Source organism: Scyliorhinus torazame, chromosome 1, assembly GCF_047496885.1.
Source record: "Scyliorhinus torazame isolate Kashiwa2021f chromosome 1, sScyTor2.1, whole genome shotgun sequence".
NCBI lineage: Eukaryota > Metazoa > Chordata > Chondrichthyes > Carcharhiniformes > Scyliorhinidae > Scyliorhinus > Scyliorhinus torazame.
The window spans coordinates 376,576,980-376,598,197 of NC_092707.1; the positions used below are offsets into that span (position 1 = coordinate 376,576,980).

At 46.9% G+C, this 21,218-nt stretch overlaps 1 protein-coding gene across 3 annotated transcripts in view; it reads left to right on the forward strand.

Annotated features, from left to right (window-relative positions):
* Nucleotides 1–21,218, forward strand: part of mtr (5-methyltetrahydrofolate-homocysteine methyltransferase) — a 216,812-nt gene that overhangs the window by 97,112 nt on the left and 98,482 nt on the right. The window contains exons 1-7 of one of the 3 annotated variants that reach the window (XM_072511767.1): nt 8,657–8,716; nt 10,933–11,000; nt 12,694–12,773; nt 14,766–14,878; nt 17,084–17,224; nt 18,218–18,403; nt 20,629–20,808. The exons of 1 other annotated variant lie outside the window; for it this stretch is intronic. In XM_072511767.1, the coding sequence (XP_072367868.1) occupies nt 10,942–11,000; nt 12,694–12,773; nt 14,766–14,878; nt 17,084–17,224; nt 18,218–18,403; nt 20,629–20,808 (759 nt within the window). In that variant the 5' untranslated portion in view covers nt 8,657–8,716; nt 10,933–10,941. Of the gene's footprint in view, nt 1–8,656; nt 8,717–10,932; nt 11,001–12,693; nt 12,774–14,765; nt 14,879–17,083; nt 17,225–18,217; nt 18,404–20,628; nt 20,809–21,218 lie in introns of those variants that run through there. One more of the 3 variants, XM_072511768.1, reaches the window with a different exon arrangement.

Sequence of the window (21,218 nt, forward strand, 5' to 3'; positions counted from 1 at the left end):
ACCTGCCCCCTTCCCGTGTCGACTAACCATCACCCTCTCTAGGCCAGTCCCACGTCCCGTTTCCGCGCTCCCACCCGTTCCCCAGGTGGCGCATTCCAGCCCCGATCACCCTTTCTATAACCAGTTCCTCTTTGATTTCTGCAGCAGCAACCCAGTTATATCCCCCCCCCCCCGCTAGATCCCCATCTAGCGTGATTGCTCCCCCCCATATTACTTCCGAAAGTCAGCTGACTTCAACTGACCCCGGCTTCTCTCGCTCACTCCTTGACCCCCCGTGTGGGGAGCTCCCATCTACCTTGCGCCTATCTTCCCGCCATCACCTTTCTGGCGCGGGAACAAGAACAGTAAGCCCCGTATTCTCTATAGTTGTCCCGCCCCTTGTGGCGCAGCTCCCTCTACCGCCCCACTCCCATTCCCCATCCCCCGCCTATGTCTCTTCTTTCCCCCCACCGGTGCCCACATTTCTTAGTGTCCCCCCCTTCCCAATTTACATCCCTATATACATCGGCAGTGTCATTTCCCCTCTAACATCAGTCCCTCAGTTTCGATCCAGTTTCTCATTTTTAATAAAGGTCCATGCTTCTTCCGCCGTTTCAAAGTAGTGATGTCTCTCCTGGTACGTGACCCACAGTCGCGCCGGCTGCAGCATCCCAAACTTCACCTTCTTGTGTAGCACCTCCTTGGCTCGATTAAAAATCGCCCTCCTTCTCGCCACCTCCGCACTCCAATCTTGGTACACCCGTACCACCGCATTCTCCCATCTACTACTTCGTAGCTTTTTGGCCCATCTCAGAACCACTTCTCTGTCATTGAAGCGATGAAATCGCACGATTGTCGCCCTCGGTGGTTCTCCCGCCTTTGGTCTCCTCGCAGGGACCCGATGAGCCCCTTCCACTTCCAAGGGGCCCGAGGGGGCCTCAGCTCCCATCAGCGAGCTTAGCATCGTGCTCACATAAGCCCCGCAGTCCGCTCCTTCCACTCCCTCGGGGAGACCCAGGATCCGAAGGTTCTTTCTCCGTGCTCTGTTTTCTAGGGCTTCAATACTTTCAATGCACTTTTTGTGGAGCGCCTCGTACGTCTGCGTTTTGACCGCCAGGCCCAGGATCTTGTCTTCGTTGTCCGTCACCTTCTGCTCCACCACGCGGAGCTCCATCTCCTGGGTCTTTTGTGCCTCCTTAAGCCCCTCAATTGCCTGTAGCATCGGGGTCAGCACCTCCTTCTTAAGCAGCTCCACACACCGTCTTAAAAATTCGTCTTGGTCGGGCCCCCATGTCGCCTGGGCTTTCTCCGCCGCCAACTTGCTCCTTTTTCCTCCTGTCCCTATCTTAGAGGATTCTTCGCGATCTGGCCGCCGCCGCCGATATTTTTCTCTTTCGTTGGGGGGGGGGCTCCCTGTTGTCTCACCCCACACCGGGTTTCGTCCTGAAAAAATTCCCCGCTGGGGCTCTTAAAAGAGCCCGAAGGTCCGTTCGAGCTGGAGCCGCCGAAACGTGTGGCTTAGCTGGACATCGCCGCAACCGGAAGTCCGCCTTCAGCCGTTTCTTGATATCACGTGGAGTGAATCAAATTGATTGAAGACTGACATCTGTGATGCTCTCTAAAAATACAAGACAAATAGTAATAGATTCTATAGATATTTTAAAAAGGAGCTATCTTGAGCATTGGTCCTATAGGAAGTGAGTGGAGAATTAATGATGAAAAATAAGGTGATGGCAGATGAATTGAACTGTTTTTTTGCACCAGTCTTCACTATTGAGGATACAAATAACACCCAAGAAATTGTTGTAAATCAGGAAATGGAAGGGAGGGAGGAATACAAAAAAATACAATCACTAGGGAAGTGGTACTGAGCAAAGATGTGCAACTGTGCGGGCTGACAGATCCCAGGGTCCTGATGTACTTCATCCTCTGGCTTCATCCATGGACTTTATTCTTCATCCTAAAAACAGTGGCTAGTGAGATAGTTGATGCGCTGGTTTTTATTTTCCCAAATTCCCTAGATTCAGGGAAGGCCAATTAGATTGGAAAATTGTGAACATAACTCCTTTATTCAGAATGAGAGACATAGAACAAGAAACTGCAGACCAGTTAGCTTAACATCTGTGATAGGGAAAATGTTGGAACATAAGAACTAGGAGCAGGAGTAGGCCATCTGGCCCCTCGAGCCTGCTCCACCATTCAATGAGATCATGGCTGATCTTTTGTGGACTCAGCTCCACTTTCCGGCCCGAACACCATAACCCTTAATCCCTTTATTCTTCAAAAAACTATCTATCTTTATCTTAAAAACATTTAATGAAGGAGCCTCTACTTCTTCACTGGGCAAGGAATTCCATAGATTCACAACCCTTTGGGTGAAGAAGTTCCTCCTAAACTCAGTCCTAAATCTACTTCCCCTTATTTTGAGGCTGTGTCCCCTAGTTCTGCTTTCACCTGCCAGTGGAAACAACCTGCCCGCATCTATCCTATCTATTCCCTTCATAATCTTTTATGTTTCTATAAGATCCCCCCACATCCTTCTAAATTCCAACGAGTACAGTCCCAGTCTACTCAACCTCTCCTCGTAATCCAACCCCTTCAGCTCTGGGATTAACCTAGTGAATCTCCTCTGCACACCCTCCAGTGCCAGTACGTCCTTTCTCAAGTAAGGAGACCAAAACTGAACACAATACTCCAGGTGTGGCCTCACTAACACCTTATACAATTGCAGCAGAACCTCCCTAGTCTTAAACTCCATCCCTCTAGCAATGAAGGACAAAATTCCATTTGCCTTCTTAATCACCTGTTGCACCTGTAAACCAACGTTTTGCGACTCGTGCACTAGCACACCCAGGTCTCTCGGCACAACAGCATGTTTTAATATTTTATCATTTAAATAATAATCCCTTTTGCTGTTATTCCTACCAAAATGGATAACCTCACATTTGTCAACATTGTATTCCATCTGCCAGACCCTAGCCCATTCACTTAGCCTATCCAAATCCCTCTGCAGACTTCCAGTATCCTCTGCACTTTTTGCTTTACCACTTATCTTAGTGTAGTCTGCAAACTTGGACACATTGCCCTTGGTCCCCAACTCCAAATCATCTATGTAAATTGTGAACAGTTGTGGGCCCAACACTGATCCCTGAGGGACACCACTAGCTACGGATTGCCAACCAGAGAAACACCCATTAATCCCCACTCTTTGCTTTCTCTTAATTAACCAAGCTGTTATTAAAGCTGTTATTAAAGATGTTCTAGCGGGTCACTTGGGAAAAATCAAGGTAATCCAGCAGAGTCAACTGGTTTTGTGAGTGAGAAATCATTTTTAACCAACTTTGAGGAAGTTACATGTGCTCTGTATAAAGGGGAACCGATGTACTTAAATTTCCAGAAGGCATTTAATAAATGTCACATAAAGATTATTGTGGAGGGGACTTCCGGTGACGGCGGGCGGGAGGCGGCCGCACAATGGAGGGTGTTCGGGAACGGCATTTTCGGGGCTTTAAGCCCAGTCCCAGGGTCCACGGAAGCGGCAAAAGCATGGAGAAGGCACGGAGGCGGCAGAGTGAAGAAAAATGGCGAGGGTGAGCAAAAGAACGTCCGTAAGGAAAACAGCTGAAGGTCCGTCGGGGAGTGGAAAGGTCACCGTGGGGTCACCAAGGAAAATGGAGGCTGGAGCACCAGGGGAGGCCGCATTGCTTACGGCTGAAGAAATAACTAAGGCGATGGCTGCGGAATTCGAAAGGCAGTTTACAAAATACATGGAGACAATGAGGAAGGAGCTGAGAGAGGTTTTGAGTGTGCTGGTGGAGGAGGCGATTTCCCCGGTGACGAAGGCGGTGGCGAGCGCAGTGGCGGAGGTGCGAGAGCAAGGGGAGGCGCTGAAGGAAGTGGAGGAGACGTTGTTGCAGCACGGTGATCAACTTGCCTCGATGGGGAAGGAGATGCGGAAGATGATGGACATTAACAAGGATCTGCGAGGAAAAATGGAAGACCTGGAGAACAGATCCAGGCGACAGAATTTGACGATTGTGGGGCTCCCCGAAGGAGTTGAAGGACCGAGGCCGACTGAGTATTTTGCCGCGATGCTGGCAGAACTATTGGGGGAGGGGGAGGATCTCTCCCAATATGAACTGGATCGGGCTCATCGGTTGTGGAGACCTGTACCAAAGGCGAGTGAGCCGCCAAGGGTAGTGACTCTGTGCTTCCGTAGGTACAGTGTGAAAGAGAAGGTCCTGAGTTGGGCCAAGCAGAAGCGGGTGGTGCAGTGGGCTGGAGATGGTATGCATGTAGGGGCTGCCTTCAACCGGGTGAAGAGGGCACTGTACATTAGCAAGGTGCAGTGCGGCATTGTATATCCAGCGAAGCTGAGGGTGACTTACAAGCTCAGGGACTTTTATTTTGGAACGGCAGAAGCAGTGGAGGAGTTTGCGAAGGCAGAAGGACTGTGGCAGAACTGAGAAATTGAGAAATGGCCATGTGACGATGTAACCTCATGACTGTATTTTCTTCTTTTTTGTTTCAGGCTAAAGGAGCCAATGTTGTATATATTTGGACAAGGGAAGTGATGGGACTTCCACTCAAAATGAGGGCTCTTTGGGGTGTAGGTGGATATGCGGGGTTTGTGTGCTAAAAGGGGATTTCTGGGCTTTCCTAGGGCTGGGCAAGGGGGAAAGGGACCCGGGCGGGGGCCTCCACGCTGGCCAGTTTAAGCCGGCCAGTGAATGGGAGTGAGGTGGGGGGAGGGGCTGCGGCCAACGGAGCCTGGCAGAACAGGGTCTGAGTGGTCTAGCCGGGGTGAGACAATGGACGGGAGGAGTTGGAGACTGGGGGGGAGGGGGGGGTACAACTCTTGGGTATCATGTACGGTACTCTTTCAGAGGTTGGAGGGCGTTGAGTGTAGGGGGAGTGGACTCTATAGGTCAATAGTGACCATGGGCGGTCCCGGACTCCTTTTCCTTTTCTCCTTTGTTTTTTTGTTGCCACCGTCGGAGGGTTTGTTTTATTGGATGCATATATCGACAGGTGGGCCGTTGTTTGGGGTGGTGGGAGGATGGGATCATTGGTATTGTTAAGGGGATTGATTTTGTATTTGTTACTGTTTGTGGGTGGGGTGTAAATTTTGAAGGAAAATGTGAAAATGGAGAATAAAAACATTTAAAAAAAAAAAAAAGATTATTGTGGAGAATAAAAGCTCATGGTTAGAAATAACATATCAGCATGGAGTGGGGGGGTAGCATATTGCTATGTATAGAAGATTCACTAGCTAACCGGAAACAGAGTTGACATAAATGAGTCATTTTCTGGTTGACAAGATGTAACGATAGGTGTGCCACAGGCATCAGTGCTTCAACTTTTTAGAATTTATATATATATGGGGCGGGATTCTCCCCTACCCGGCGGGGCGGGGGGTTCCAGCGTAATGGAATGGCGGGAACCACTCCGGCGTCGGGCCGTCCCAAAGTTGCGGAAGTCTCCACACCTTTAGGGGCCAAGCCCTCACCTTGAGGGGCTAGGCCCGCGCCGGAGTGGTTTGCGCTCCACCGGCTGGCGGGAAAGGCCTTTGGTGCCACGCCAGCCGGGGCCGAAAGGTCTACGCCGGGCGATGCGGATCGGCGCATGCGCGGGAGCGTCACGTCATCCGCCCGTTGATCGGTGGGCACCAATCGCGGGCCAGGCCACCGTGGGGGCACCCCCCGAGGCCAGATCCCACCCCTGGAGCCTGCCCACGCCGCCTTGTCCCGCCGTTCAAAAGGTGGTTTAATCCTCGCTGGCGGGACAGGCTTCCAGCAGCGGGACTTCGGCCCATCACGGGCCGGAGAATTGGTGGGGTAGGGCCCGCCGACCAGCGCGGTGCGATTCCCGCCCCCGGCGCGGCGCGATTCCCGCCCCCGTCAAATCTCTGGTGGCGAAGACTTCGGGACATGGCGGGGGCGGGATTCACGCCAGCCCCCGGCGATTCTCCGACCCGGCGTGGGGTCGGAGAATCCCGCCCCTGATTTGGACAAAGGGACCACAGATATGGTTGCTAAATTTGCAGTGACACAAAGAAAAATAGGAAAATATTTTGTCAAGAGGACAGAAGGAGGTTACAAAGGGATAAAGATAGGTGAGTCACCAAGATCTGACAAATGGAGCACAGTGTCCATTTTTGGGATAAAGAATAAAAAAACAACATATCATCTAAATTGTGAGAGGTTGCAGAGCTCTGCGATGCAGAGTGACATGGGTATCCTAGTTCATGAATCCCAACAGGTTAGTACGCAGATCCAGCAAGGAATTAAGAAAGCTGATAGAATGTTATTGTCTATTGTAAGGGGACTTGAATACAAAAGTAGGGGCATTATGGTCAGTGGCATTGGTGAGACCACATCTGGAGTACTATGCACAGCATTGGCCTCCTTATTTAAGGAAATATGTGAATGCATTGGAAGCAGTTCAGAGAGGTTTTGCTAGACTAATACCTGGAATTGAGGGGTAGTTTTATGAGGAAAGGTTGGATAGGCTAGGTTTGTTTCTGCTAAAGTTTAGAAGAGTAAGAGGCAACTTGATTGAAACGTAATATCCTGAGAGGTCTTGACAGGGTTGATGTGGAGAGGATGTTTCCTCTTGTGGGAGAAGCAAGGACCAGGGGTCACTGTTAAAAATAAGGGGTAGCCCATTTAAGACAGAGATGTGGAGAATATTTCTCTTGAGGGTTGTGAGTCTTTGGAACCCTTCTTCAAAAGGCAGTTGAAGCAGAGGGTAGGAGGGAATGTGAAGTTAAAGTTAAAATCAGATCAGCCATGATCTTATTGAATGGTGGAGCAGGGGCTGAGTGGCCTACTCCTGCTCCTAATTCGCATGTTTGTATTGCACCTTTGACAATGCATTCCCTCTGCTGTACTGAAATGTCAGCATAGATTATGTGCTCTTCAAATCCTTAATCGCCATATTGGAGACAAGTGCTTGTGAAGCCCAACAGAGAAATGAAACAATGTCCTCAGGAGAGGAGATGAGGGTAGAACATTGGCTGGGTTGGGTTGGGGTGTGGAGGTTAGTTCTGGAGAAACGACATATGGAGCTGATCTAGAGTGCAACAACAGTAGTGAAGGTCCTCTCTTGTCCACAGATCCAGAATCTGTGCTTGTTAAGTTTTCCATTTTTCCTTTCTAAACTTCCTGACATTAACAAATTCATCATCCATCGTGCCTATGAAGAATGGTGGAAAAAGAGATCATGAATGAAAGAGACCCATCAGTGATATATCTCCCTTAGCCAACTAATTAATGATTCTTTTTAAAAAAATGTATTTTATTACAGACATGTATCAAAACAGGTTACAGCGAATAAACTCCCTGGGAAACATACTTCCCAACAATCAACTATACAGTCTGTACAGGATTTCCCCTTTTTCACCCCCTTCCCCACAACAAACACGGTCACAAACTCCCCCCCCCCCCCCCCCCCCCCCACCCCCCTTCCTCAAACCCCCCTGAAGTGCCCCTTAACTCATACTTTATCTTTTCTAATCGCAGGAAGTCATACAGGTCACCCAACCAAGTCGCTACTCCCGGTGGCGATACCGACCGCCACTCCAGCAAGATTCACCATCGTGCAATCAGAGAGGTGAATGCCAAGACATCGGCCTTCATCCTCTCCATGAGCTCCGGCTTTCTGAAACCCCAAATATCGCCACCAAAGGGTCCGGGTCCACTTCCTCCTCCACTATCCTGGCTAAGACCACGAACACTCCCGCCCAGAATCTTCCCTTTTTTCCCTGGTAGATATCAGATACCTTCCTCTCTCCCACCCAGGTATTGGAGACTACTCTGTCCTGTATCCCCCGTGGCGGCAGCAGCGGGAAGGCCGGAACCTGCATTCTCAAGAAGTCTCGCACCTGCAGATACCTAAACCCATTCCCTGTTGGCAATTTAAATTTATCCTCCAAGGCTTTCAAGATGGGGAAGCTCCCATCTATAAATAGATCCCCCATCCCCCTAATTCCTGCCCTCTGCCATCTCCGGAACCCACCATCCAGCCTACCCGGTACAAACCGATGATTATTATAAATCGGGGTCCAAACCGATGCTCCCTCCACTTTCTTATATCTCCTCCACCACCCCAAGATTATTTATTTATTTTCTAAAGGAGTTTGAGGTTAGTTTTTGTATTTAAGTTAATTAATAATAATACTCGCTTATTGTCACAAGTAGGCTTCAATGAAGTTACTGTGTGAAAAACCCCTAGTCGCCACATTCCGGCGCCTGTTCGGGGAGGCTGGTACGGGAATTAGGTGTTGTGTGTTCATAGAATCATAGAATTTACAGTGCAGAAGGAGGCCATTCGGCTCATCGAGTCTGCACCGGCCCTGGAAAGAGCACCCTACTTAAGCCCATACCTCCACCTATCCCAGTAACACGACCTAACCTTTTGGACACTAAGGGGCAATGTAGCATGGCCAAGCCACCTAACCTGCACATCTTTGGACAGTGGGAGGAAATCGGAGTACCCGGAGGAAATCCACGCAGGCATGGGGATAAAGTGCAAGTGTTCTCCCCTTTTATTTGATTGTGATGTTTTGCCTTTTTTTTCTCTTTTCGATTTTTCTGGTTTGCATTGACTATTGTGAAATTTTTTTGAATAATTATTTTTTTAAAGGATCAAACATTGTACTTTTTAAACTTTAGGTCTACCCAACACATTTGGAGGCTATGATGAAACCCCTGAAGTTACTGCGAGACACCTGAAGGTCATTTGAATTTTAACTTCTAACTCATTGTCATTTATATCCAGCTATGTACTCCAAGTATGATGAAATGAACTGTGATAGTCTAAGTGGCTGTTTTTAGTGTATGAGCCGAAATAGCCAGCAGGAAATTATATATCAGGCTGTGCATAGCTGAAAGCGTTCTGTCTCCACGACATCTGTTTTCTAGTAATAGACGTTCATGATACGTGAAAATTATGGCTGTTTTTATTTGTCCTCAATTTTCTTCCTCTAACCCAATGGTAATGTGGCCCTGGTGGTCAGCTAACTCAGTACAAACTAATCTGCTTTCACTGGTTGTGAACTTGGGAGGTAGAAAAGTCATGTAATTAGGCGGGGTGGTGGCATACGTGACTCATGCGCCTTCCTGCCTCCACCAAAATTAAACTTTGGATAGGAAGGCCCATGATCGACATTCCTGCCCCGTCACCAATTGAGGCCCTTAAGTGGCCGATTAATGACCTCATCCCGTTGCTGTTGATATTAATCCAACTGAAAGCGGGCCTGTTGCCATGCGTCGTGCATGACAGGTGAAACTATGGGGGCTGTTCCTCACCTCACTCTGAGTCAAACTCTTGCCCTTGCTTCTGACCCCACTCCCCAAAACTGAGGTGAGACCTCTACCCCCAGGTCTTGATTTCAGGGGAAGGCCCAGCAATGGCTTTGCTAATGTCTAATTGGTTTGTGGTTTGGCAGGTCTTCCAAAAAAGAGGCACCCGCAGGTCTTGTCGGCTCTCCAGCTGGCTTGCCTCAACAAGATACCACCCTAAGAATGCAACCTGCGCCATTATTATTGCTTTACTGTCCGCAGATAAAATTTATGAAAACAGCTCCACACTGCAATTGCAGATTCCTGTCCTGGATCTGTTGTGCCTATGGGACTAGGAAATCCCAAATTTCTTAACATACTCAATGTTGTTCCTGGTGAGATCCTCTAGAATTTGGTCTGACTTCTGTTTGAGTAAATCACCTAAATTATTTACATGCAGGCTCTGAGGGTCAATTCCTTAGGCGCTGCACTTGAGTAAAGGGCCAGGGGCGTTAACCAGCCAACAGGTTCTTGCTCTTTCTCAGCTGTGTATTGTGATCTATCCAGCGCCACAGCCTCACCCTCACTATCTGCATTCTTAGGGCTGTCTGTCATTAGAGTTTATGAATAATACAAGTTGCGATTGGGTGCTGCTTTATTCAATGGTATTGAAGACACTGACAGGCAGTTCTTCCAAGTCAACAAAGACATACCGGTTACTGTGCAGACTGTAAAATACATTGTCAAACACAGCTTGTGTTAAATACATTCATGTGTGATAGTTTTGTGGTCAAGTGTATGTCTGAGAATGATTAAGGAGGACAGGATTTGTCAAAAGCAGGATAGTACCAGTTTGGAGCTGAAAGGAGATCTCCAGCTTTTTTTCCCCTTTGCCTGCTACGCTCAATGCCATTAATATCCAATCTGAACTAGAAACAGAAAATGCTGAATATATTCAGCAGGCCTAGCAACATCTGTGGAGCAAGAAACGCAGTTAATGTTCGGGTCTGTATGACCCTTTTACAGATCCAGCGTATCAGATAAACATGCAGTTAGGTTGCATCAGAGTGGCTAGCTGTGTGATTCAAGTGTGATCGATGTTTCAGTTGTAAGTTGCAGTTTTTACCTGTCCTGCTGCAGTATTCCTGTATGTTCAAAGATCTGTACAGTTGTTTAAATACTTTAGACTTTTGAAAAAGAATAACTGGGCACGAGGTATATTTATGGTCTCTACTTGGCCAATAAAAACAATATTTTTATTAACAGGGACTTGTTTGCAGTCACCCAGGTGTGCCCTTCCAGTTGTTGTTTTGGACATCCTTCCTGGGCTTTTCTCCCCTCTCCAATGCCCTTTTGGTCCTCCAGCCCTGTTTCCTCTGTGTTCTGAGATGTTTCCTCCCCTTCCATGCAGGCATTTTGCAATTGTAATCTATTATCTTTAATTGCAGCAGAGCACTTTAAATTATCCAAATGTGAACTTTAGGCAACGCACTGTCCAAAATAGGGTTGAAATCCGATATGCTTTGAATAACCAAATGCAAGTGCTGGCAATAGAAGCCCGTGTTAATTTATGTGTATTTTTTTAACATCCAATAGTAATTTTAGTCATAACAGTTGGGTCTATAATTGTAGGTCTGATTAGTTTGACTTGATGGGTCTCGTTTTGCAGGAATTTGCCATGGATGGGCTAGTGAACATTGTTGGAGGGTGCTGTGGAACGACTCCCGCTCACATCCGGTAACTGTTGAATTCCATGGTTTGCTGAAAACAGTACAAAATGCAATTTTTATGCTGTAATGCAAATTTCTTTGAGTGGAAACCTGTTTCTAGTTAGTCATTTCTTTTGAAGCTACTTGTGGGTGGGGTGGAAAAGAAGGCATGAGCCTGCGGGCAATGTAGAATTCTGCTGGCTGATTAAGCAAATGTAAATATCCAAGCTGGGGGCAGAGGTTCGTCAATGCCACCACATTAGGTTTCAGAAGCTCCAAAGCAGACGCCAACCCTGCAAACAAGATGTCAGCAGAGATCATGCCGCACCACTGGCAAGGTGACAGACTTTGGCTTTCCAGAATCAGCTTGTTGAGCCATCAAACAAAGTGCAACAGGTGATCTTATTTGATCTCACCAAAGTTTTGAGGCTGCATTCCGATTATCTGTCACAGATGGAAGAATGCCAACTGCTGGTACATTTTATCAGGGAGAATAAGTAGGCCATATATTCCTTGGAAAATAGGCATCGATATTGGGTGGATAAACAGGGATTTGAGAACACAAATACTCATTTCACTAAAAGTAGTGTAATAAGGCCATCAAAATAGCAAACAAAACACTAAATTTCATTTCTGGAGGAGTATTGAACATTAGAGAAGTTTTGAACATCAGGGAAGTGATGTTAAAAGTTATTCTGCACCTTGTTTTTAGACCAGACTTTAATTAACAGTTCTGGGGCGGGATTCTCCGACCCCCCGCCGGGTCGGAGAATCGCCGGGGGCTGGCGCGAATCCCGCCCCCGCCGGTTGCCGAATTCTCCGGCACCGGATATTTGGCGGGGGCGGGAATCGCGCTGCGCCGGTTGGCCCCCCCCCAAGCGATTCTCCGACCCGGATGGGCCGAAGTCCCGCTGCTGGAATGCCTGTTCCGCCGGCGTGGATTAAACCACCTCTCTTACCGGCGGGACAAGGCGGCGCGGGCTCCGGGGTCCTGGGGGTGGGGGGGTGCGTGGGGCGATCTGGCCCCCGGGGGGTGCCCCCACGGTGGCCTGGCCCGCGATCGGGGCCCACCGATCCGCGGGCGGGCCTGTGCCGTGGGGGCACTCTTTTCCTGCGGGGATGCCGTGAGCGGCCGCTGACGCTCCCGCGCATGTGCCGCCCGGCAATTTCATTTCCGCGCCAGCTGGCGGGGCACCAAAGGCCTTGCCCGCCAGCTGGCGGGGCGGAAATCAGTCCGGCGCGGGCCTAGCCCCTCAAGGTTAGGGCTCGGCTGCTCAAGATGCGGAGAATTCGCCGTTTTTGGCGCCGGTCGGCGGACATCGCGCCGATTGCGGTGAATTCCGCCCAGGATTTCTAAATTATGAAAACGGATATAGAGAAAGTGCAAAGATGATTTAATTGGATGATACTCAGAAAGTTTGATCCAGCTTTGGGCTCTTTTCACAAGAAAAGGGGAGACAAGAGGGAGCTGTTGAAGGGCTTTCAATTAATAAAAGGGCGTGGTCGAGTAGATGCGGGGGAAAAAATTTCCATTTGCAAGGGACACCAGAATGAGATATAAGATCATCACTAAAAAATCCAATAGGAAATTCAGGAGAAACTTCTTTATCCAGACCAGAGAGCGGTGAGAATGGGAACCCGGCACCACGAGGAATAATACTTTGTAATTGGGAATTATTCTTATTGTTTCTTAAATGTTCTGCATCTTGTTGTATTTTTAGGGCAATAGCAGACGCAGTCCAAAAATGTAGACCTAGAATTCCTCCTCCCTCGGTTTTTGGAGATTTCTTGATACTATCAGGTAAATAGACAAACAGGTCGTTTTTTAAATATCTGAATGCTAACCTATCATGTCCCATTCAAGTTACGCCATATCTAGAGAGTCAGGTAGACACTAGGGTCAACTTTTTTCTTTGAATGATTAAAGAATTAGACCAATTCAGAAAATGTATAATTATTAAGATTTAATTTTGGGGAAGTACCAGTACACTAGACCATAATTTTGAAAATATATATGTTTTTATTCATATTTACAAAGAATAAACACAAACCCAACATAATCCTCCACCCCTATACGACAACCAGATCCCCATAGTGTAAGATAAACAAACGGATCCCTTGTGGAACACTCATCTGATCTTCTCAGGTCAAATTTCACCTTCTCCAAGTATAGGAACTCCATTTAATCCCCCAGCCACAACGAGGCACAGGGAGAGAAGCTGACCTCCACCCCAACAGGACCCACCTGCGAGCGACCAACGAGGCGAAGGCTAAGACATCTGCCCCCACAGCCGTATGCAACTCCGATAGGTCTGACACCCCGAATAAGGCCTCCAAATCTACCTGTAGGACCTCTGACATGGTGCTAAAAAACGACCCCCAAAATTTCTCCAACTTCGAGCAGGACCAGAACATATGTACATGATTAGCTAGGCCCCTCCCGCACCGTTCGCAGCTATTCTCTATCCCCTCAAACAGCAGGCTCATCCTCTCCTTTGTTAAGTGCAGCCTGTGCACTGCGTTTAATTGAATCAACCCCAGCATCGCGCACGGGGTTTAGGCATTAACCCTCCGTAACGCCTCACACCATAATCCTTTCTCCAAACGCCATCCCCAGCTCCTCCATCCACTTGGTCGTAGTCCCTTCCATGGGCACTTTATCCTCCATGATCCTATCGTAAATCACTGAATCGACCCCACCCTCCAGCCCCATCACTGACAGCACCGCCTCCAGAAACAAAGTCACTGTGCCACCAAAAAGTTTGGGAAGACATTTCTCGCAAGTTCCGCATCCGTATGTATCTGAAACCCTCCTCACGCTGGGGCCCAAATTCACCCCAACTCCTCCAAGCTTGTGAACCACCCTTCCAAAAACAAATCGTTCACCTCCTCCACCCCTCTCTCCCATCCCCAGAACCTCGCATCGATCTTTCCTGGCTGAAACCCATGGTTCCCTCTTATCGGCATCGCCCTCCAGCCTGCCCTCAACTTAAACTGTTGCTGGAATTGCCTCCAAACCTTCAGTGTGGCTGCTACCTCAGGACTCCCTGAATATTTCCCTGGGACAAATGGTAGCACCGCCATTGTCAGCGCCTGGAACCCCGACCCCTTACCGGAACCCCCCTCCATCCGCACTCATAAGGCCTCCATCTCCCTACTCCAGCCCGCACCTTCTCTGTATTCGCCACCCAGTAATAGTATAGCCGTCCTCTTTGGAGCACCGCTTTCCTTATCCTAGCCACCTTTCCTGCCCACACGGACAACGAGACAAGTCTACCCCTTAAAAAATGAGTTTGGTAAAAAGACCAGCAGACACTGAAACAGAAACAAAACGTGGCTGAATGTTCATCTTCACTGCCTACACCTGGCCTGCCAACGACAAGGAGAGACTATGCCACCACAAGTCCTCCTTCACCCTCTGAACCAAGCCCTTGAAATTGAGCTTACGACGCTGTACCCAATCCCACGCTACTTGCACCCCCAGATACCTAAAATGAGTTGTTGCCACTGGGAATAGCAACCTCCTCACCCCACCCCGTGCCTGGAGAAGACACAACAAAATACTTGCTTTTCCCTAAATTCAATTTGTACCCCAAAAATGCCCCAAATATCCTTAGCAACCCCATTATATCCCATATCCCTCAATTCATGTGGTACAGCTCACCAAATAGACATAGCAGTTATTATTTTTATTTTCTGCCTCCGTTTCTATTTGTTTTACTCTGCAATGCCTCTGGATATATTCAAGCAGCCTTTTTAGCTTATTTTATGATGGCTTTTTTATTTTTCGTAGGTCTTGAACCTTTTAAAGTTGGACCATACACCAACTTCGTCAACATTGGAGAACGTTGTAATGTGGCAGGATCTAGAAATTTTGCTAAACTTATTATGGCAGGTAATTATGAGGTAAAGTGCATTTTTATCTCTCATTGCTGTAAATGTTGAGGTTTTTTTAAACAGTTATTCAGTTTCTATAAATCCGAGGCAACATGGTGACACTGCTGTCTCACACGCCAGGGACCCGGGTTCCATTCTGGCCTTGGGTGACTGTCTGTGTGGAGTTTGCACATTCTCCCCAAGTCTGCGTGTGTTTCCTTTGGGACCTCCGGTTTCTTCCCATAGCCCAAAGATGCGCAGGTTAGGTGGATTGGCAATGCTAAATTACCTCTTAATGTCCAAGGGTTAAGTGTGTTACCGGGAAAGGGTGCAGGGGTGGGCCGGGGTGGGATGCCCTTTCAGAGGGTCAGTGTAGACTCGATGGGCCAAATGGCCTCCTTCTGCACTGTAGGAATTCTATAATTCTAAAGTGCCTCAAAAGCTGTGAGGAAGGTGGTTTGTGTGTAACTTACACTTAATAATAATCTTTATTGTCACAAGTAGGCTTACATTAACACTGCAATGAAGTTACTGTGAAAAGCCCCTAGTTGCCACATTCCGGCGCCTGTTCGGGTACACAGGGAGAATTCAGAATGTCCAATTCGCCTAACAAGCACGTCTTTCGGAACTTGTGGGAAGAAACCCACGCGGAATACAGGGTTAACGGTAGAGTTCTTGGCAATGTGGAGGAGCAGAGAGATCTTGGGGTCTATGTTCATACATCTTTGAAAGTTGCCACTCAAGTGGATAGAGCTGTGAAGAAGGCCTATGGTGTGCTCGCGTTCATTAACAGAGGGATTGAATTTAAGAGCCGTGAGGTGATGATGCAGCTGTACAAAACTTTGGTAAGGCCACATTTGGAGTACTGTGTACAGTTCTGGTCGCCTCATTTTAGGAAGGATGTGGAAGCTTTGGAAAAGGTGCAAAGAAGATTTACCAGAATGTTGCCTGGAATGGACAGTAGGTCTTACGAGGAAAGGTTGAGGGTGCTAGGCCTTTTTTCATTAGAACGGAGAAGGATGAGGGGCGACTTGATAGAGGTTTATAAGATGATCAGGGGAATAGATAGAGTAGACAGTCAGAGAATTTTTCCCCGGGTGGAACAAACCATTACAAGGGGACATCAATTTAAGGTGAAAGGTGGAAGATATAGGAGGGATATCAGAGGTAGGTTCTTTACCCAGAGAGTAGTGGGGGCATGGAATGCACTGCCTGTGGAAGTAGTTGAGTCGGAAACATTAGGGACCTTCAAGCAGCTATTGGATAGGTACATGGATTACAGTAAAATGATAGTGTAGATTTATTTGTTCTCAAGGGCAGCACGGTAGCATTGTGGATAGCACAATTGCTTCACAGCTCCAGGGTCCCAGGTTCGATTCCGGCTTGGGTCACTGTCTGTGCGGAGTCTGCACGTCCTCCCCGTGTCTGCGTGGGTTTCCTCCGGGTGCTCCGGTTTCCTCCCACAGTCCAAAGATGTGCGGGTTAGGTGAATTGGCCAATGATAAATTGCCCTTAATGTCCAAATTGCCCTTGGTGTTGGGTGGAAGTGTTGAGTTTGGGTAGGGTGCTTTTTCCAAGAGCTGGTGCAGACTCAAAGGGCCGAATGGCCTCCTTCTGCACTGTAAATTCAATGATAATCTATGATTAATCTAGGACAAAGGTTCGGCACAACATCGTGGGCCGAAGGGCCTGTTCTGTGCTGTATTTTTCTATGTTCTATGACACGGGGAGAACGCGCAGACTCTGCACATACAGTGACCCAAGCCGGGAATCGAACCTAGGACCCTGGAGCTGTGAAGCAACAGTGCTAACCACTGTGCTACCATACCACTTTGGTCTGATACATAGATTATTGTTATACCCATACATCTTACTTACATCTGTATACAACTGGTGGATCAGTGGACAACATCCTGGAGCATATCTTGCACTACCTGGGTTCAGTGCTCAATACTGGGCCTGATATTAAAATTAGGTTACTGCTTCCAGTAACCTCAATACATTACATTACATCAGGCAGTGTGACTGCAACTGAAGAATATGGTGTCAATGACTAATGTTCTGAATCATTTCTGTAGTGAAATGTGTGGTACTTAGGAAAGTTGCCACTTTTCTCAGATCCAAATCATTGACAGGTCATAGAGGAAGAGGATTGACGGTAGACAGTGGGCTGACATGTCATTTTTCTATAAGAAATTAAAGATTAATTCGTTGTTTAACTAATACTCATTGTAGGAAGCCTTGAACGTAGCAAAATCCCAAGTGAAAATGGGAGCTCAAATCTTGGACATCAACATGGATGATGGAATGTTAGACGGCAAGAATGCCATGACCAGATTTTGTAACCTTGTAGCAACAGAACCGGATATTGCCAAGGTAAGTACAGTAATTGCCTAAAGGCAACAAATATGCTCGAAATTCAGTAGAGCAGGAACAGTATGATAAAAAAGGCAGGTGGTTGACCAGAATCTCTACTTGAATGGCATTAATAAATGTTAATTGACCATACTGTACTCTAAACTTCAAAGGACATTGAAAGATTGGTGAAATGGGCGAACAACTGACAGCTGGAAATTTAATCCAGAGAAGTGCAAGTGATTCATTTTGTTAGGCAGAATGAGGCTAGGCAATATAAAATAAAAGATACAATTCTCAAGTGGGTATGAGTGCACAAATCAGTGAAAATGGAAGTGTAGGTTGTGAAAGCGGTCCATAAAGCCTCCAGAATTCTGGGTTTTAAAAATAGGGGCTTGGAGTACAAAAGCAAGGAAGTTTTGATAACCTGCATAAAACACTGATTCTACCTCAGTTGGAGTTTTGCAACTAGTTCTGGGCACCATGCTTTAGGAAGGATGTGAAGGCATTGGAGGGGATGCAGAAAAGATTCAAAAGAATGGTTCCAGCAATGAGGAACTTCAATTACGTGGATAGATTGGAGAACCTGGGGTGGTTCTCCCAGGAGGAGTGAAGACTGAGAGGAGATTTGCTGGATGTATTCAAAATCATGAGGGCTTTGGACAGAGTAGAGAGGGAGAAACTGTCCTCACGGGTGAAAGGATCGAGAACACCGATTTGTGTCGATTGGCAAACGAAGCAATGGTGACATGAGCAAAATCTTTTTTTATGAAGCGTGCGGTTAGGATCTGGAAAACACTTCCAGAGAGTGTGGTGGAGAGAAATTCAACTGTGGCTTTTGAAAGAGGTTTGGGTAATTATGTGTAGAGAAAAAACTTGCTAGGAAATGACAGTGGGCCGGGGGGGAAGCCACCACAGACACAATGGGCCAAATGGACTCCTGTGCCGTTGTATGATTCTATTCCATGACTATTAAATTAAACAACTTAAGTCAACTTTGTTTTTCTGTTGAAGGTTCCATTGTGCATTGATTCTTCTAATTTCGCTGTGATTGAAGCGGGGTTGAAATGTTGCCAGGGCAAGTGCCTTGTGAATAGCATCAGTTTGAAGGAAGGAGAGGAAGACTTTCTGCAAAAGGCACGCATCATTAAACGATTTGGGGCTGCTGTTGTGATAATGGCATTTGACGAGAAAGGGCAGGTAAGAGAGTTGGGTTAAACAGCAAACATATGGTCAAACGTTCCTTGCTGCATTCTACAATGATCCTTAGATCTAACTTATTAAATGTTGGGAGGAGTGGGTGGTTGCAAGGTTAGTGGCTCTCGTCAACATTCTTGAATTTTCGCTCTTTCCCTCTATTTTGAGGAGAAAAAAAATCACTGGGGATTGGTACCTTTGAAGCCTTTGGCCTTCCCTCTTTCTTTTGGGGGGGAAGGAAGGGGGGAAAAAAATATCGGGGATGTTCTTGGACTTTCGCTCTTAAAAGAGACAATCTGCTGAGTTTGGTTCCGGCGCCTTTAACTCTGGATCTTTACGAGTGGGGGGGGGGGAATCACCGGAGTTTGACACCATTGTTGTTTTCTTCTCCCACTTTTTCCTTTCTCTGTTTTGTTTTGAGGGAGGGAGAGGATTGAGGGGGAAAAGGAGAAAGAACGATTTGACATTGGTCCCGCTGTGTTCAGTGGAGCAGCTGAACGTGGAGGAGCTCCCATTGGGGATCGTGATTTTGTTCCTTTTTATTCTACTTTGAACTTGCGTTCAAGATCCATAAATAGATTTTCGACTTTGGAAAGAGGTTGATGAGGTACTTCATGGCACAATCTATGTATCAATCCGACCTCAAGGTTCCTAAAGGAATCTGTACATTTCCAATTATCAGGAGCTCAGGTCAGGATTCAAGGAGTTAAAATAGAAGAACAGGTTGTGCAGAAATGATGTCCAACCTCCCGAAGTCAGTGAAAACATTTGTTGCCAGGATATGGGTTAGTATTTTAGAGGTGGAGGGGTTTTCCCACCCTGCCACCTGAAGAATCAGTGAGGAATACATCCGCGCAAATGCCAACTGCCCCACGGCCATTTGTCAGCAGATCTATGTCCCTGGCATAGCCCCTCCAGGATTGGTGGCCACCGCTGCAACAACAAGCAGTCCCCAGATCCTGACGTTTGGAGCCAAGATGGGGGTGAGTTCGAGGACCTTGTGATGGGGACAGGAGGAGAGGCCTGGGGTCAGTGGTGGAGAGGGATGGCCAAGGCCAGGCGAGCTAGGGAGCACCAGGGGTGTCAAATCTTGGAGGGTGCCTGATGTGGAAAAGGTGTCAGTGAGGGAGGCGTTTACCCCTCCACCTCACGATTGAGGCCTGAGCAAAAATTGAGGCCAGGCAGTAAGTGGCCAATAATTCTTCACTTACAGGCCTCAAATGTGGTGAGGTTGCCCACCCCAGTAGAAATTTAGGACAGGTGGGGGGTGGCAGGAAGGCCACCTGGGGAATTTTACAACCATGGCGTAGGACCATGAAATTCTAGCCATGAAATTTATGCTCAGTAAACTGGTGACATCTAGTGGCAAAACCCATTACTACACTAAACTGTCACAGTGATTGATTGGTTACTCAGGTACCATGGTTAAAATTATTGGAAGCCCTGTGCCACCAGGCGTTGGGATAAGGAGGGCTGGGAGTTTGCATGCAATAATCAGTTACTCAGAAGATCAAAGGTTTACAGCCCATAATTTCCTGTCCTATCCTGCATGCAAAGGTGGTGCAGGGTCTCAGAACATTTCATGCCACGTACCTTTTATGTCAGTCATCAATCGGACATGTGGCTGTCTGTTACAGAACAAAAAGCATTATGTCTAGGAATCTAAACATTGCTCTTTGGGATTCTATTTGCTTTTTTTTTAGTCTCTTCATGTAAAGTGACCCATCCCATAGAATTGAGGTGACTGCATTTGTGAGGCAGCTATTGGTAACTTTGAACAACAAGTGTGTCATATATGAAATGTAAGTTCATTGCTGCCTCACGGTGCTGAGGACCCGGGTTTGATTCCGGCCCCAGGTCACTGTCCGTGTGGAGTTTGCATATTCTCCCCGTGTCTGCATGGGTCTCACCCCCACAACCCAAAAAGATGTGCAAGGTAGCTGGATTGACCACGCTAAATTGCCTCTTAATTGGAATCTTTTTTTTAATTGACAATGAAGCTCGCACAATTTTTATGAATAAAAAGAATTGCAATTTCCAAAGTCATAACTTGAAGGCGACAGTATGATCATGCTTTGAAATTGCAGCTTGATAAATTAATTATTGCAAGTTACTATATTTTGATTAATAATAAGAGTTTTTACTGTAAATATATCTTGATTAATAATGAGTATTTACAGATGAAGCAAAGTGAAGTCATATTACTCAGATTTGTGTTCTCTTGTTAGGCAACTGAGATTGAAGATAAAGTGGAAATATGTACCAGGGCCTATGGCCTGCTTGTGAGCAAAGTGAAATTTAATCCTAATGATATAATATTTGATCCAAATATACTGACAATTGGAACAGGAATGGAGGAGCATAATCTGTATGCTGAAAACTTTATGAAGGCCACTTCAATTATAAAGGTAAGTGCATATACATTGAAGCATTTAAAAACTACAGTGAGAAGCTGAAATTAGTTCTTAACAAATGGAGCTGTCGATGAATTATTTTACCGGATGGAGATATGATTTCATTGAAATTCAGTCTGTGAATAACAATGAAAATAATTATTTAAAGGAAGCTACTTATTTAAAGGGAAGCTTTAAGAAGTGAACTAAGGCACCTGTTTCTTTTATTAAATATTTTTATTCAAGGCTTTTCAACAATAATATAAATATACAAAATATCAAAAGAACAACCAAAGGGCATCAGAAAAACAACACATCAACCCAATAACTAACCCCAACCCTGCCCACGGTGCTGAGGACCCGGTTCGATCCTGGCCCCGGGTCACCGTCCATATGGAGTTTGCACATTCTCCCCGTGTCTGCGT